Genomic DNA, 16,513 nt, shown 5'->3' with positions numbered 1-16,513 from the left:
TTTGAGTAACCCTTTATTATTAATCTATCTACATCTGAAACAAAACATAAGTCCAAGTAAGTTTCTGACGAGGTAACAATATTATAACAATTTTGTGTCTTTAACCGTGCTTTTAAGTGAAGTACAGTTTCAAGTGGATTGAAAACTGCTTTGTTGCCATGGTGCTGTGATTTTATTTATTTATTTATTTTTTTATCAGTAAATTTACCAGTCTGATAATAAAAAGTACTACAAAAATATGCCGAAGTTACTCCTGAGAGTATTTATAGCCAGTTTCTGATCAGCATTTGCGTAATAAACTGTAGTCTTAAAGTTGACCTATATATCTTTTCTTGGGCTACGTTTATATGATGACGAACCTTTTCGGGAGGAAATCTGCATGCATACGGTGACGCAAAAGTGTGTGGAATTCGATTGGGTATGCATGCCAGGCGGCTAGGTGGTGACGCTAGGTGGTGATGTAAATGTGTACGCGACGTGAGCAATTCTGAGTTTTGCATCTTGGGTTTTTGCGATTTTAAGCCCCAAAAACTCCGTCATCGTCTAAACCAGGGGTGTCCAAACTTTTTTCATCAAGGGTCACATATACTAAACACAGATGAAGCAGAGGGCTGATCGAGGGCCGTAGACTGGAGCTCAATACAGTAAATAATTGAAATATGTGCATGTTTAACACGTTAGAATAAACCATCAGACTTTATTCAGGCTAAGATCCTCAAAATCACACACTAAATATTCAATACTAGCTTCAAAAACTTACCATAAAAAGTTATTTTTTAATTGATGCAGAGTAATTTGGGCCAATTCGCCTTAAAGCATGAGGGCCAAACAAAATTGTCAGAGGGCCGCATTTGGCCCACAGGCCATAGTTTGGACATGCCTGGTTTAAACGAAAGGCACTTCCGATAAAATATTTGGACATTTTAACTCGCAAGCGTTCTCATGTAAACAGGCCCTAGAAGAGAGAGTTCCATATGCCCATCCTGTCCCTGGAATGTTTCACAGTATGGCATTAGACGTATCTATCTTTGTAAGATCAAGCAGTCAGTGCCAACAGGCCATGTTATAGGTCTGATCTGTGGAGAGGTGACCCTACTCTTAGTAAGAATGCATATTTTTGAGTAACAAACACCAATAATTGAATAAATGCAAAAAAAAAAAAAAAAAAAAAGTCCAATAATCTTTGGAACATTTCAGGTGAAGCAACATGTCCATGGTGGTGAACCCTCCATTAGAAACAGAAAACAGAAAAAGACACCTTTAAGACTACAACTAGCTATAAATACTCTCAGGAGTTACTTTATTGTATTTTTGTAGTACTTTTCATTATCAGACAGGGAAAAGTATTGACAGAAAATGAAAAAAATAACCACAATAACAGACACTCTGTAATTCTTGAGACTTTATATGATTTTTGAAATTTGAAATCCAAACCCAGTTTTGTATCTAGCACTTTTTATAACCAAGAAATTAACATTTGCCACAGATGCCCTGGGGCAGCTGGCAGAAGCGTGGTTACCAGTCTATGCCTATGTCCGCTCTGATCCAGGTTAAATACACAATCAAAAATTCAAGTTTTTCCAATACATTCAGGGATTTTGTTAAACACATGTCAAAACAAAAGCAAATCCTTGAAATCTGACTCCTGTGAACGTGTAGTCATGTTCGAATGTTGTTACTTCATCAAAAACATACCTGGAGTTGTGTTTTGTTTCATTCGCACGTGCATTATTGAACAGTATTGAACACGAAAATAAGTTGTAGCTTTTTAAAAAATATTTGAGTTTTTTGGTTCAGGGAGTCCAATATCCTCCGGTGCACCGAGAAGCAAAGAGCATAGCCTCAAATACTATCTACTGTACAACTCTATCTTAAAAGTTAGGCAAAGTTAGGACTACCAATTTGATTTTAAAACAGTATATTGTGTATGGAGTTTAAAGGGCCCATATTATGCTCTTTTCTTATCTATGATCTATGTTTCTGATCCATGACATAATGTTGTTTCCTCATCAAAAACATGCCAGAGTTGTGTTTTTTTTTCATCCACATATGTCTAACATACAAATCCTGCATATTTAGGCTATTGCGATGTCATGTGGTAATACAGGAAGTGCTCCACTGGGTTTTTAAACTCCATACCCCTTCACTAGAATCATCTGGATGATTTCAGACCTGGAATTCCCAATCTCAAAGGTAAAATGTAGCTGTTGACTTGAAAACTCCCGGTTCATGACATCACAAGGTGGAACAGAGCATTTTAAGCTTTGGAGATATAGACAGACTAATAATAAAGGATGACAAAATGTGTGAATCAAATAAAACACAACTTAAGACATTCTTTCCTAAACCAGTTGGTACGTTTCAGTGTGGTGCTTGTAATCACTGTGCCCATATCAATAAATGTATACATTTTTTAAAGACTCAAGCTCAAAAAAGCTTTACATGTCGCCATTTTGTAAATTGTAAAACTACACATATCATCTGACGGTTAGGGCGTACAAAATGGAGACTCAAGGATTGCTTTTGTGAACAAAAAACGCCATTAGAACTACAAATCCCAATTACCCAATGGCTCTACATTTTCATTCTTCCACTCAATGTAAAGTCAGCCTCTTAAACATCATGATCATTGAGGTAGTCCCTCCAAACATCAGAGGGGACGATAGACTCCGTCAGTTGTTTAAAAAAGAAACCTTCTGGATTGTAACCTTAAAGGCCACATGACTTCCGGACCTTAATGATGATTTAGATTATTCTGTGTTCCTCTGAAACTTAACTCTCTTTGCATTTCTTTAATGTAGTTGATGTTTTTGACCTGTGATATTTAATTGTATATTAATTATTATATATGTGATGGATACACCTACTTACCTCCAGCATGTCCTGTTTATCTTGTTGCTGTTCGGTGGGTCTGCTCAGCACCTATATATTCCTTATGGTTGGCTAATCTTTTTTGTATTTGTTTTGTTACCTGGCCCCGAAGGGTTGACCAGGTTTTGTATTCACCTTGTGTGTCTGTGTGTCTGTAAACCCGCGATAATTCCACCATTTATAGACCGATTGTCACCAAATTTGGTACGTGGGTCAAGCCCCCAAAAGTTTGGTGATGATCTGAGGTCATTTGAGGTCACACAGGTCAATTGAAAGGTCACGCCATTATAAAGGATTGGCAAGTTCGGCGATTTCTGAACCATCTGCGGCCTAAAATATTCACCCAATCATCACATAAGTTGGCACACACATAACCGGGGTACACTGGATGTTACAGGTTGAAACCGGTCAAGGTCACTTGAAGGTCAATGGAACCAAGGTCAAATATGCGTTTTTGGTCATAACTCCGCAAAGGATCGAGCTCAAGCAATGGGATGATCTCAAAGTCTCAGAATAAAGTCTTTCTTCCCAATATTCAGTTTTGATGATATCAGTTAGAAATGGAAATTATAACAGTTCCTTTATCTTTCAGTGTATGCCGTTAAAATTCTAATTGGAATGAAAATAATTTTCATTTCCTCTTTTTCTGGTGATACACAACACACTGATTTACAGTCACAGAACTAACATTTTGGTTACACACTAGTAATCACAGACATTCTCATGTGTGACCAATATCACACAAATGTTCATGGGCCTGTACAGATACACACATTACATTGTGGATATAATGATCATGTAATATGGGCTGGACTCCTCATAAGCTGCTTCTGTGGTGATGAACTGACCCCACTGATGCCTCATGGGGACCAGGTTGCTCTCTCTGATTGAGCTTGTATAGTCATGTGATGTTGTCATGATGATTGATAATTAATTGTATTTAATGGCACCTGTGTGTTCTACCATTTTGCCTTGACGTAGACCATCTTGCTGGTCGAAACACACCGGCGTCCCTTCATGTAATAAAGGACTTTTAATATATTCAGTCGGAGTGCCTCGGGTTTGTACCTTGCCCACTTTTACATTTTTCAATAAGGGCAACTTTCTGTTAAGGTATGTTTTTGATAAAGTAACAACATTCTAACATGGCTAAAATCCCACAAGAGTCAATTTTGCGTAATATAGGACCTTTAAACATGCAGGATTTGTGAGTTAAACATGTGTAGATGAAACAAAACACAATGTTAAGTATGTTTTTGATGAAGAAACACTCTAAAGTAGATTAAAAAATTAACATAATATAGGCCCTTTAATATTTATTTGACAGTATAAATGAGATTTAGCCATAAAAATTACACAGAAAAGCATACATTTTACATTGGAACATAAAGTGCTGCATTAAATTCCACTTTGAGAGTGTATAAAGCCTTATCACTTTTTTCCCTCGTGCAGGCCTATCTGGCGGTGGTGCTGCTGCTGCTGTCTGTGGTTCCTGGAGGGTTTCTGGGCGACGCCGGGTGCAGCGGGGGGATCCTGGACGGGCCGCGCTTGACCCGGGGGGACTCTCATGTACACAGGCGCCTGAAGAGGGGTTGGATCTGGAAGCAGCTGTTTGTCCCAGAGGAAGACCCCACGCCGAGAGTCATTGGCCAGGTACGAGGCCCATTCAGCACCGGGCGCCCTTCCATGTCCTTCACGGCGGACTGGGCTTTAAAAATGCATGGGTTCTGCCTCTCTGTGAGAAATGGCAAGTCCCAAAAGTGATGTATCAATGTAACAGTACGAGAAATACAGTAGATAGTGTGAATGTAAAAGTGCCACTGGGGAAAGACAAGGATCCCAACAGTGGTTTTGTTCTGTCTGACCTGTTCCAGTATAGACTTCCAAATTTAGATATCAGTTTTTCACAAATCTATGATTAGCTAAGATTAATTAAAGAGGGGGTATTATGAATAAATTATTTTCATTTCATTTGTTATAGTGGAATACCCTCATCATCATCATCACATTACCAGATTTATAACATCATTCTTTGGATTAGAGACAGCGGGTTTGATGCTGTTTGCACACGGTGATCACACTTTATGTTATGTAAAATTTTATCTCATTTATACGATACATTCGAGAGGCCATTATTCACTAATTTATTTGGATTTGGGCAGAGGAGTTCATTTCCACAGGCCTATGTCTTCTATCAAATAAGGCTTCCACTATATAAGAAAAAGAAATTACTAGAAACACTGAAATCTTTATAATAAATAGACTTAAATATATAATACTTAAAGCTAATATCATAGGCTACAGCAAGGATCACCAAACTTTTTTTCTCTGGGGACCACATTATGGCTCCTGACTGTGATGGGGGGTCGGGGTCGGGTTGGCCGTATAACAGAATTGTATGACCCTGACGACGCAGATTATATTCTTTGAAAACTGCCACACTTTCTTTACATATCAGACAAACTGAACAGTTTTTCTTACACCCAACAAAAAAATAATCGGTTGTCCACTGTTCTTTGACTCTGCACTCTCTATCAACTTTTTGTACTTTAACACAAGACATTTTGCTGTACTTAACTGCACTACAGAACTCTCCACGTGCGTTGACTGTCGCTGTTTGATCTCGAGCTTGTCATGTGACCCAAATTGAGCTGCAAATGTAAATATGTCATATAATAATTTAAATATAAACACTTCATATAAATAGATTTCTTTAAATTGAAAAAAAAATCTACAAAATACAAGATGCAGATGTATTATTACTTGCCAAAAAGTAATTTTAAAAAACATAGGCTATAGGCAGAGGGGCTGGGGGGCTTTTCAAAGGGGTGTGGAGGGCAGGAGTCAGCCTGCGGGCTTTAGTTTGATGACCCCTGGGCTACAGTGTGAATTTCCTATTATAATATAATGATATTTATTTATGACCGTGAAGAGAGAGCTGAGCCGAAAGGCAAAGCTCTCGATTTACCGGTCAGTCTTCATTCCTACCCTCACCTATGCGTCATGAGCTCTGGGTAATGACTGAAAGGATGAGATAACAGACACAAGTGGCTGAAATGAGTTTCCTCCACAGGGTGGCTGGGCGCTCCTTTAGAGACAGGGTGAGAAGCTCCGTCACACAGGAGGATCTCGGAGTAGAGCCACTGCTCCTCCATGTCGAGAGGAGCAGTTGAGGCTCGGGGGCATCTCCCCCGAGGTGTTCTGAGTTTTATCATTTAAAAAAAAAAAAAAAAAAAGAATAAAAACAAACAGCCCTATTTCCTTTACAGCTCAAATCAGACTACGACAAGGGCGACTCCACCATCAAGTACATCCTGTCAGGAGAGGGCGCCGGTGAGGTGTTTGCCATAGACGAGTACACGGGGGAGATCAGGACTCTGAAGAAACTGGACCGGGAGGAGAAGGCCTTCTACGTTCTCCAGGCTGAGGCCCTCAACCGCCTGTCAGAAGAACCCGTGGAGCCTCAGTCTGAGTTCATCATCAAGGTCCAGGACATCAACGACAACGTGCCCCAGTTCCAGAACGAGCCCTACGTGTCCAGTATCCCCGAGATGAGCCCCGTGGGTGAGTGGAAAGTGACATATGTGAACAAAATCGACATCTTTTACCTGTGTCTTGTCAATGTTCCTTGGGAGGTGAAGCTAACTGGAAGCACTGCTCTGTCTGAAGTCAAGTTAGACTTTAATCTCAGCTTGTTTTAGCCACTGACTAACACAAAGTTGGAACTAGAACAGGTGAGCTCATTTGTGCTTTTAAACAAGTGTCTCAAATGGCATTAGTCACAAGTTAGATTGGCACTCAAAAAGTACAAAATAATGAAAAGCCTTTAATACCACCTTCACTGGCCTTCATCAGGGCAAACCGGTTTACACGTTGGCGTGATTTTAACTTTATCTGCCTTGTGGTATTTAAATTAATTTTGTATTTTTGAGTACCTCAGTTTTTTCAACGTTGTATTTGAGACTGATCCCCACACTGAAAAGCACCAAAAGGACAATTTTGCACAATCTCTGTACATCCAAGTAGCACTCCTGCCCCCTAAAGTTTTGCACAGTGCTTTAGTTTGTTAATTTGTCACTCTCACTGCTTTTTTTGAAAATCAAACTCCTAAATGAGTATATATTTTGTATTAGTTTTCAGACAATAAAAAAGTCTGGTATAAGAACCAGGTGGCATCAGACATGTGTTTGTCTGTCATGGTTCAACTTCAGAATGAAAAGGGACTAAACGGGTGGGGCAACAGCTGAACCGTTTGAGCCTTTAACTCTCAAGAGAAATTTTTCACAACAGCTGGAAGTGCCGTGATGTAGGGTAAATGTCACTTACGTTAATGCTTTTCTATGGCAAAATATTTGTGGAAATGTCTCATGTATTTTCCACCAGCTTCATAAATCTGCTTACCCATAACCAAATCTTCAACCAACAAGGTCGACAAAGGATAAACATTCTGAAGATCCATGAAGAATTTATCCACAACTATCAAGATACCAAAGACGAAAAGCTTAAAGGCGAACAACGACCAGCATTAGTGAACTACTCCTGAACAAAACTAACATTATGGTCATGAATAAAACATAAGTAACTTTTGAACTCAGACTGAATCTACAATTAAAATTAAAAATTGATTCATGATGTAGATATTAGCATAGACAGAGATTTGTGCAGTTTAAATGCGAGACATGTGATCTGTGAACATTTGTAGCATTCGAACTGCGCAAATCTCTCTGTCTATGCAAATATCTACATCATGAAATCCATTTTTAATTTTAATTCTACAATCAGTCTGAGTTTCGCAAGTTACTTCTTAACAAATTACTTATTACTTATGTTTTATTCATGACGATAATGTTAGTTTTGCTCAGGAGTAGTTCACTAATGCGTCGTCGTTGTTCGCCTTTACGTTTTCGTCTTTCTTACCTTGATAGTTGTGAATAAATTCTTCGTGGACAGAATATCATTTGTCGACCTTGTTGGAATGAAGATTTGTTGATTGGGCAGATTTATGAAGTGGGAAAAAGGTCTATTAGTAACACTACTCACTGGATTAGTTTATCAGTTATATTTTCATCTTAAGATAAAACACACTTATTACAAAAATTACAAATGCTAGAAAGATTAACACACTATTATTTGTTAATCTGGGCTATATTTGTTTATATTAAAGCACATTAGAAGTGCTCCAATGTGCTTTTAAACTCCATACACCTTCACTAGAATCAGTTGGATGATTTCTGACCTGGAATTGCCGATCTCTACTAAACCGAAGGCCAAATGTAAAGTTAACTTTTAATCACAAGGTGGAACAGAGCATTTTGATCTTTGGAGATGTGGACAGACTAATAAAAATGGATTGCTCAAACATGTGTGAATGAAACAAAACACAACTCTAGGTATGTTTTTGATGAGGTAACAACATTTTACCATGACTTAACACTCACAAGAATACATTTTGTGTAACACAGGACCTCAAAATTGCTTTTTCCAAACATATAGAGACATGGAAAGGAGTATCTAGCTGGAGGAGTAGGGAAGTAGTACTCTCAATCATCTGCTACCATTAGACTTGGGATGATATGGCACCAAATGTGTTAATAACATTATAAAAACATAAGATTCCTTTGTCTATGTGTCCATGTAGGACAATTAGATCTCTGGATTTGACTCATCCTTTAGGCGTGACTTTCCCCACAAGTTCCAAACTCTGCACAATGTCACGAGAATCTGAGAATTTATCTTTCAAGTGTAACTTTCATTTTTCTGAAGAACTTTCCTCAGCTATCATAAATTATTGATCCTTTGGCAACTTAATTTGTAATATATATTCAGTAATAAAATGTCAAAGCTGTATATTTTCCGTGACTTTAATGCCTTACAGGAAATTATGCTTCAGATTTAAGCCATTCAATATAGACCACAGCTTTTGTAAAATACAGACATTTATGACTTTTAATGATCTTGACTGAAAACAATGAAAAAAGATCTATCGCCTGTTCTATTCCAGGAAGTTTCAAACAGCCGGTTGCCATGGATACGGTTCTGGATAGACTTAAATGGCACAAACTTTGCCATTTCAATTTATATGTAATCTGCTTATGTGATATAATATTGCCCGAGTAATAAATTAAAGTGCATTTGACTCTTAAAGGGGAGTGACAGGCAATGAAGACGAGAGCCATGCACTTTAAAGACAGAAGCTGAGAGAAAGGAGAGAATAAAAATCTGCATAAAATGTTGTAAATAACATTCAACATTTTAAGATTACTTTAAAGGTGAACTGGGTAACGTTTCTGTTGAAAGGTGGGCTTTGTTTGTTTCCATGGTGATGTTATTCTTGTACCCCAATGTTCCAAAGTATGGCATTAAACTTGTATTCAGTTGCAGGAGATTTATTGCTTAGAAATAACTTAAATTTGCATTCCTGTTGTGAACGCCTCTCCACAGATCTGACTCGTAACTTGGCCTGGTTAAATGTCATACTGTGGAACATTCCTGGTGTAACAGGTTCATCTCAGAAATCATTGTGGTTAATATTAAAGGGACTATAAAGGACTACTTTATGATTTATGCTATAATGTTTGTGCTGGCGTAGTTTTCCCCTCCACCAGCAGGAGGCACTGTGTTTAGTTAATGCTAATGCTCACTGTTATTTGCTGTAGAGTTAGAAAGGCAGCACACTTTGTAAAATGGCTGACACAACAAGTGTCCTGATGTAATCTACGATCATTCCTTTTTGTTGTTTTACAGAAAGTGTTGCTTGTAAGTATTTTATGTTAAATGAGAGTCATAGAGACCATATTTTCAGTGATTTGTGCATATGTGGACTTAAAAAGAATACATTTATAAAATTTAGTTTGGGCCAATATTAGCTAGATTCAAGCTACCACTTGTGTGAAATTGCATTACTACATAGTCTAAATACAGTTTATTTCTTTTCTGTTGTAGTTTCACTGTTTATTGTTTATTGAAGGCAATGTTTTTAAAGTGAACAATACACCTGTCAGTTGTTGAGGAGTTTATCTGTATAGCTGTATCCACTTCACAGTGAGTGCAAAACAATGATGTTTTCTCACTGAAAACATATCTGGAGTTGTGTTTTGTTTCATTCATCATGCACATTTGGTTCTTTTCTCAAATGAAAAACACTCTTTTCCACCTGTTGATGTCATGTGGTAATACAGGAAGTGCTCCACTTTGTTTGTAAACTCCACACACCTTCACTAGGATCATTTGGATCATTTCAACCCTGGAATTGCCGATCTCTACTAAATTAAAGCTACGTTCAGACTGCAGACTGAAGTGACCCAAATCAGATTTTTTCGCCCCTATGCGATCTGTATCTGAACTTTTAATGACAGTCTGAATGACAAAGATTGGATTTTTTCAAACGCGACCCAGGCCGCTTAAATACGTTATCCTAAAACCGATACATAAGTCTGAACGGCCAGATCGCATTCATCTGACTGAAAAGTCACAAATGTACACAAACATTCTTCTCGTCATACGAAAATTGTGTCTGAACTCCGTGTCAGTGAGGGAATAAAGCACATAACAATCCCAACACTCTGCGACTCCGCACCCACACATTCTTTTCTACAGACGCTGCTGACACTGCCCCACACAACGCCAGGGCCAAAAACCTTGTCCTTTTCCTTCTCAATCTAGCCTGATTCATCACTTCGTGGAAACCGTCTGACCTCGCAGCATTAGGATTTTTGCTCGACGGTAGACGAGTACTTTTTTGATTGAACAAATCACTGCTGTTTGGTTGTGATGTATGAACCAAACATTCTCTTTGTTTCGGCTTTAAATCCTCGATCTCAGGAATCATTGACAACACAGAATGTATGCCTTCATCAACATCCATCTCGACCGCTTTGTTTACTGTTGTGCTGTACCACAAAAGGGACCCAGACAGGCGTTTGAGTTTTAACGACATGGCTTCACAGCTCTTCACTGATTGGCAGGTGCGTGGTCTACAACTTCCGGGGTTCTTGCAAACTGTCTAGTGTATTCCAATTCCTGACCTAGTTGCTGAAGAGAAATTAAATTGAGTGGAGGCACTAGGTGGCACCAGCCTGGCTATGCTCAATCTCCTCCTTAAAACAAAAAAACTGTACATGTTCTGGCTCTGGTACGACAGCAACTTTAAAATCTCCAGGTGCCCAATGCTTGTGTCCATGTTTAGGTCACTTCCGTAAACACTGAGCACGCTCACTGCATGTGATGTCGTTGTGTCCTCCAATGCACATGCAGGACACTTTTGGGGCATTTACAGTTCACACTGGAGATCACATCCAAGTCACATTTAATTAGAAATGTGAACAACCTCGCAAAAAAATCGGATTTCACAAAAAAATCCGAATTGAGCATTAAGCCCTGCAGTCTGAACATAGCCTAAAGGTAAAATGTAGCTGTTAACTTGAAAACTACCACTTCATAACATCACAAGGTGAAACAGAGCATTGGAGATGTGTACAGACTAATAACAAAGGGTTATTCAAACATGAAAGAAACAAAACACAACTCCAGGTATGTTTTTTTAACGTAATATAAGACCTTTAAGAAATGATGGGTATTATTTTAAGCTTATTTAATACTATACATTTGTTACTACCATCCACTCCCATTTCATTTATATATTCATGTAACCCGTATTTTGATATATTCCAAAGAGCATTAAAGATGGGGTTGCACAAAAGATATTCTGGCTTCTTCAGAAACCATGATACAGTTGAGTGGAGCGAATGGCAAAAGGACAAAGCCCAGGTGAGTCCTCGGAGGATAGGGTCTGTGCAGAGATGTGAGAGCGAGGGGACAGAGGAAAGAGGGACGGGGAGGGGGGTAGGTGGGCGCATTGTGGGGACTGGAGGGTCTGTCACGCTCACCTGGACTCCTTCTCACTGCACCAAATAAATAAATAAAGTCTCAGATAAAATCCTCCCCGCTGGGCCAGACAGACACAGCCCGCGGGACGATGAAATAATCACTGTGGCTCCCGCTGCACTAACATCCTCATATTTACTACGGAAGATAGATACAGGGGAGAGGGGGATGGACTGTTTAAACTAAGCTTAGACTCCATTGATTCACGAGTCTTTGCGCAAGTTTACATGAGGTGAGGAGGATTCAACGGCTCCCATTGCTCCTCAAAGAGACAAAGCCAGAATAAGTTTTGAAAATCGTGTTTGAAAATCTACTACTAACCTCAAATAATGTACTTTTTCTTTTTACACGTTTTTCTTAACCTATACAAGTGTCAAAGAAATAGTCAAGGATTGTCAAGTGGTGGTGCTTGTAGAAGAGGAAGAAGAAGGGTTTTTAAAAATGATTATTATATACTTAAACATTTTCCTGGTTTAGCAAAAACAATGCAAAATCATGCTCTAAGGAGAGGTTTGAACCACTGCATAGCAACACAATCCCGATTTCAGTAATTTGCAATCAAGTTATTCAATTCAAATTCTTATTTTGACACTCAAAGACACTTTACAGTTCACTAAGGCAGAGGTGGGACCAAGTCGTTGTTTTGCAAGTCTCAAGTAAGTTTCAAGTCTTTGATCTCAAGTCCAAGTCAAGTCTCAAGACAAATACAAGCAAGTCCAAGACAAGTCTCGAATCACTGGCCCATAAGTCCAAGTCCAGTTTGTCTGCTTTGAGCTTCATGTCAAGGCTCAAGTTCAAAGCTTTAAACCAAAGTATCAAATATAGCTTAGATTTTTGCAATTTATATGAGTTTAAACTAAATTGTACTTATAAAGTCATAGTATATTTATATATGATATTTATAGAGTATATAAGAGTGGTAGAAGAGAATATTTCCTTTTTAAAGGCCTTGACAAGATGTTAGAGTGAATCATTATGGTCAGAATAGAAAGAATTCAGATTTAAAAGTGCTTCTCAAGTCTGAGTCAAGTCCCAAGTCATTGACCTTCAAGTCCAAGTCGAGTCCCAAGGATTAGTCCGTTTTAACAAGTCAAGTCTCAAGTCCTAAAAGTCCTAAAAGAAGTCCAAGTCATAACTTGCATGTCCCCACCTCTGCACTAAGGGTATGGTACACTCTGTTGTACCCAGTTTGTCCTCTGCATTTGACCCATCCTTCAATCCCGTTGGGGCATGTCCTCAGTCATCCCCATGGTCTTGTTGCTAGCCTTGGTTAGGACTGTCTTAGTTGGAGGATTTTACCTTTGGGGCTTGATTTGGGTTTTGTTACCATTCTCTCCCTGGTGATGGGAAGCTACATGTTCGCAAGCAAAGCTGCCAATCCATGCCATCTGCCCCTCCAACCACTACTGATCACTCAAACAGAACATTCATACATAGGCAAGGTCCTGTCATGTTTTTTACAAGGACACAATGACTATGCTCTGGTCCGATCCATAGACTGTATCTCTGGACATACTGTAGCTAGCACACTAACCGCCATGTTCCAATTAGGAAGTGAGCACGAGCAAGATTCAGCTCCATTGACTCTCCTTGTCATTTTAGTCTTAAAATGTAATAACAGACCAATGAGGTGCCTTCTTTCCCCCACGGTTGCTCCGGATAGCATTAATAACAGATTTGATTGACAGTGTGGTCCTGATTGGCTCTTGGTTGCTATGATACACGCTCGATTTCCAAATATGGATCTGGGATCCAGATTAGCCACTATAACTGCTGACCTTGATTGGCTTCATTTGGCTAGAACCGAAATTGACTCTTGGCAGAATCAATTTTAACATTTTCTCAGGGTTTATATCCAATCTGTTCTAGAGTTAATTTTACATTTTTGGAACTAAATGTTAATTAAGTAACACTGGACCAAAGTTTGAGTTTAACCCCACAATCAAGAGTTATGTTAACATTTTGAGAGTAAACGGATCACACTTTGTAGGGTTATCCTGATTTAGCTGAACAACACACAGAGGTGTTTTATTTTTACACTTTATTTTAGTTAATTAAACATTTTGGGGATTAGTAACTACACACTGTAAAGTGTAAATTAAGGTAGACTGTAAAGAATCACATTCACACTATGTAAAGCTTTTATTTTCTTTAAAACATTGTAAATGATGAAATTATGTACAAAACTAGTTCAAACTGATCGTCTCTGGTGGGAGTTTGAAGTGGTGGGTGCGAGATGTCATATTAACACTAGGGAAAGTTGAATGAACACTAGGGAAAGTTGAATTAACTTCAGCCATGTCAACTCTGGCAAATAACCCCAACTCAAACCTCCATTTAACTTTCAGATAGTTAAAATAACACTTTTTGTGTTAAAAATTACTCCCTCACATTTTAACCCCCCAGTTTTTGCTGTGTGTGACTGACTTAGACTTAGCCTTGTTGTATAGTTGTAGGGAGTATTATCTGTTACATAAGGGTGAGTTGTTGTACAGTTGTAGGGAGTATTATATGTCCCTCTATAGTCTGGTGCAGTGGGTTAGCAGGAGTGTCCAGTGTCCTCCTGTCCCTCACTGTGACAGATGTCTCCTGCTCACAGCCAATCTCGAATCAAACCTTCAGCTCGGTGGGTGAAAAGCACTGATCCCTTGCCAACCAACTCATAAAAGCTGATTTAATGATCCTGTTTAATACATGTAACTGTGCTTATACCTTCTCTGCCTCTCTCTTCAGGGACCACAGTTGCGCAGGTGACCGCCACAGACGCCGACGACCACATGTTCGGAAACAACGCCAAGCTCATCTACTCCATCCTGCAGGGGGAGCCGTACTTCTCCGTGGAGCCCAAGACGGGTGAGTGCTAACAAGTTAGAGTTACCGAGAGAGAGAGAGAGAGGTTCTGATGAAGAAGTCACTCAGGGCTAATCAGGGGGAGCACTACACCGGTGTTTGGCACGGCACACTGCAGCGCTGATTGGGCCTAAGTGATGTTTGTGTTGACAACAAGTGCCTCGGAATAACAAGGGGAATAATGACACAGGCATGCAGGGAAAAATCAAAACATTGCTCTTGTGTTTATACTTAAAAATAATGTATGTGAGTTGGAATCGAGAGCTGCTGAAGTCAAATGTGGAGTTTTTCTGATTATTAACAATTGATTCGCTTTCCAGTTCCATTAATTACGACAGCTTAACTTCACATGATGTTATATTATTCAAAATGTTTTATTTTAATAGCAGCTGGGGTTGAGTTTGCTGTTTAAAGCCATAGTATGTAACTTTTTTGCCACAAAAAAGACGTTAGTTGATGCAAATTTTGAGACATCCAGGAATTACAGTATAAGCGAGTTAAAACAAAAACTACTGGACTTCCTTAGGTGATCGCTACGCCCAACAGATGTAGAGATGTGAGTAGAGGTCCTGAAGAAAATGTCTGGTTCATAGCAAAACATTGTCTTCAAATAGCTAAGTAAGTCCAGTTGTTTTCATTTTAACTCACACAAATACTAAAATAAAAGCAAATGTTTTCATGATGGGTGTTTTTATAGCACTGAAAAACATAGAAAGTCATGTGCCTTTACTTTTTACTCTTTTACTGACTTGGACTTCCATCTCCACAAACCTGACTCTTATTTGGCCCGGTGTACAGCCTCTTCCTGCTTGTTTCCATGGAAATATTGTTCCGTTGGCTATAATATTCAATATTAGTATGACATTCAACTTGTGTATCTCTGTGGAGAATGTTCTGAAGTATGGTTTTAATGCTCTGTTTCTGTGGAATCATGAAGCTGACTCTCCACCCACAGAAAGTTACTATTACTGTATTTTTCTGACTATAAGATGCACTTAAAATCCTTTTAATTTTCTCAAAAATCGAAAGTGTGCAATTTTTGTGTGCCTTATGTATTAATTCTGGTTGTGCTTACTGACCTAGAACCGATTTTATGTAGTACATGGCGCTCAAAAATCTGTCAAAATGTTTTAGTACGACTTTGGTAAACTATGAAGCTGTACCGCTTGACGGATTGTCGGAGCATTACAGCTGCTGTAGTTGACAGAAGCTGACTTTTTTTCAGTGCTTATAGCTTATGCAGATTAGCCATGTGGTTTTAAGTTTTGTTTCTGTAAAATGTAAACAAATATACGCAGAGCTGCATCAAACACATTATTATTCAATGTATATTTGAGTCCTCCTCATAGGAAATAAAAAAGCAAACTTAAATGATCCACCCACATTCACCGGGTAACACCGGGCAAATTACGCCACGAGCTGCCAATGGATCGTAGATGCCTGGGCTAAGGGATCAGTCTCAAGTGTCGTCTGTTTCACTTAATGCGTCTTATAATCTGTTGTGTTTTATGTATGAAAATAGATGAGAGAATTCAACATTATTGACATTGCACCTTATAATCCAGTGTGCCTTATAGTCCGAAAAGTATGGTACTTTAACCCTTGTATGATTTATGTATTTAAAGGCCCTGTACCCATTTTTCCATGTATTTGACCAGAATGTAATCAAATGTGTCTGATTTTAAAGCATTTTACTGTCTGAGAATCAGGAAGGGCCAGTTACCATGCTCGTTGTTAGCTTTACAGTGACAGCAACTCCTCTGGTCTCTGAAAGATAATTATAATTAGGGCGATCAGAATGCATAAGGTAAGTGAAGAATAACTTTGGACCAGTGCAAACCATTTCAAATGAACTAGTTCTGCTTCTCATGTTTTTAAGACTGTAAAAATCAGATACATGGCTTGAATT

At 38.8% G+C, this 16,513-nt stretch overlaps 1 protein-coding gene across 1 annotated transcript in view; it reads left to right on the top strand.

Moving 5' to 3' along the window:
- Positions 1-1,486: 1,486 nt before the first annotated feature.
- cdh19 (cadherin 19, type 2) overlaps positions 1,487-16,513 on the top strand; it is a 60,254-nt gene continuing 45,227 nt past the window's right edge. Inside the window, 4 exon segments of the mRNA XM_055150824.1 lie at positions 1,487-1,549; positions 4,324-4,524; positions 6,141-6,435; positions 14,488-14,607. Coding sequence (XP_055006799.1) covers positions 1,487-1,549; positions 4,324-4,524; positions 6,141-6,435; positions 14,488-14,607 — 679 coding nt within the window.

Source organism: Boleophthalmus pectinirostris, unplaced genomic scaffold (genome assembly GCF_026225935.1).
Source record: "Boleophthalmus pectinirostris isolate CB_2022bp ecotype Guang Dong unplaced genomic scaffold, ASM2622593v1 HiC_scaffold_15, whole genome shotgun sequence".
NCBI classification, from domain to species: domain Eukaryota; kingdom Metazoa; phylum Chordata; class Actinopteri; order Gobiiformes; family Gobiidae; genus Boleophthalmus; species Boleophthalmus pectinirostris.
Note: the sequence above shows the minus strand (reverse complement) of the source record. Positions and strands in the feature narration are given on the sequence as shown.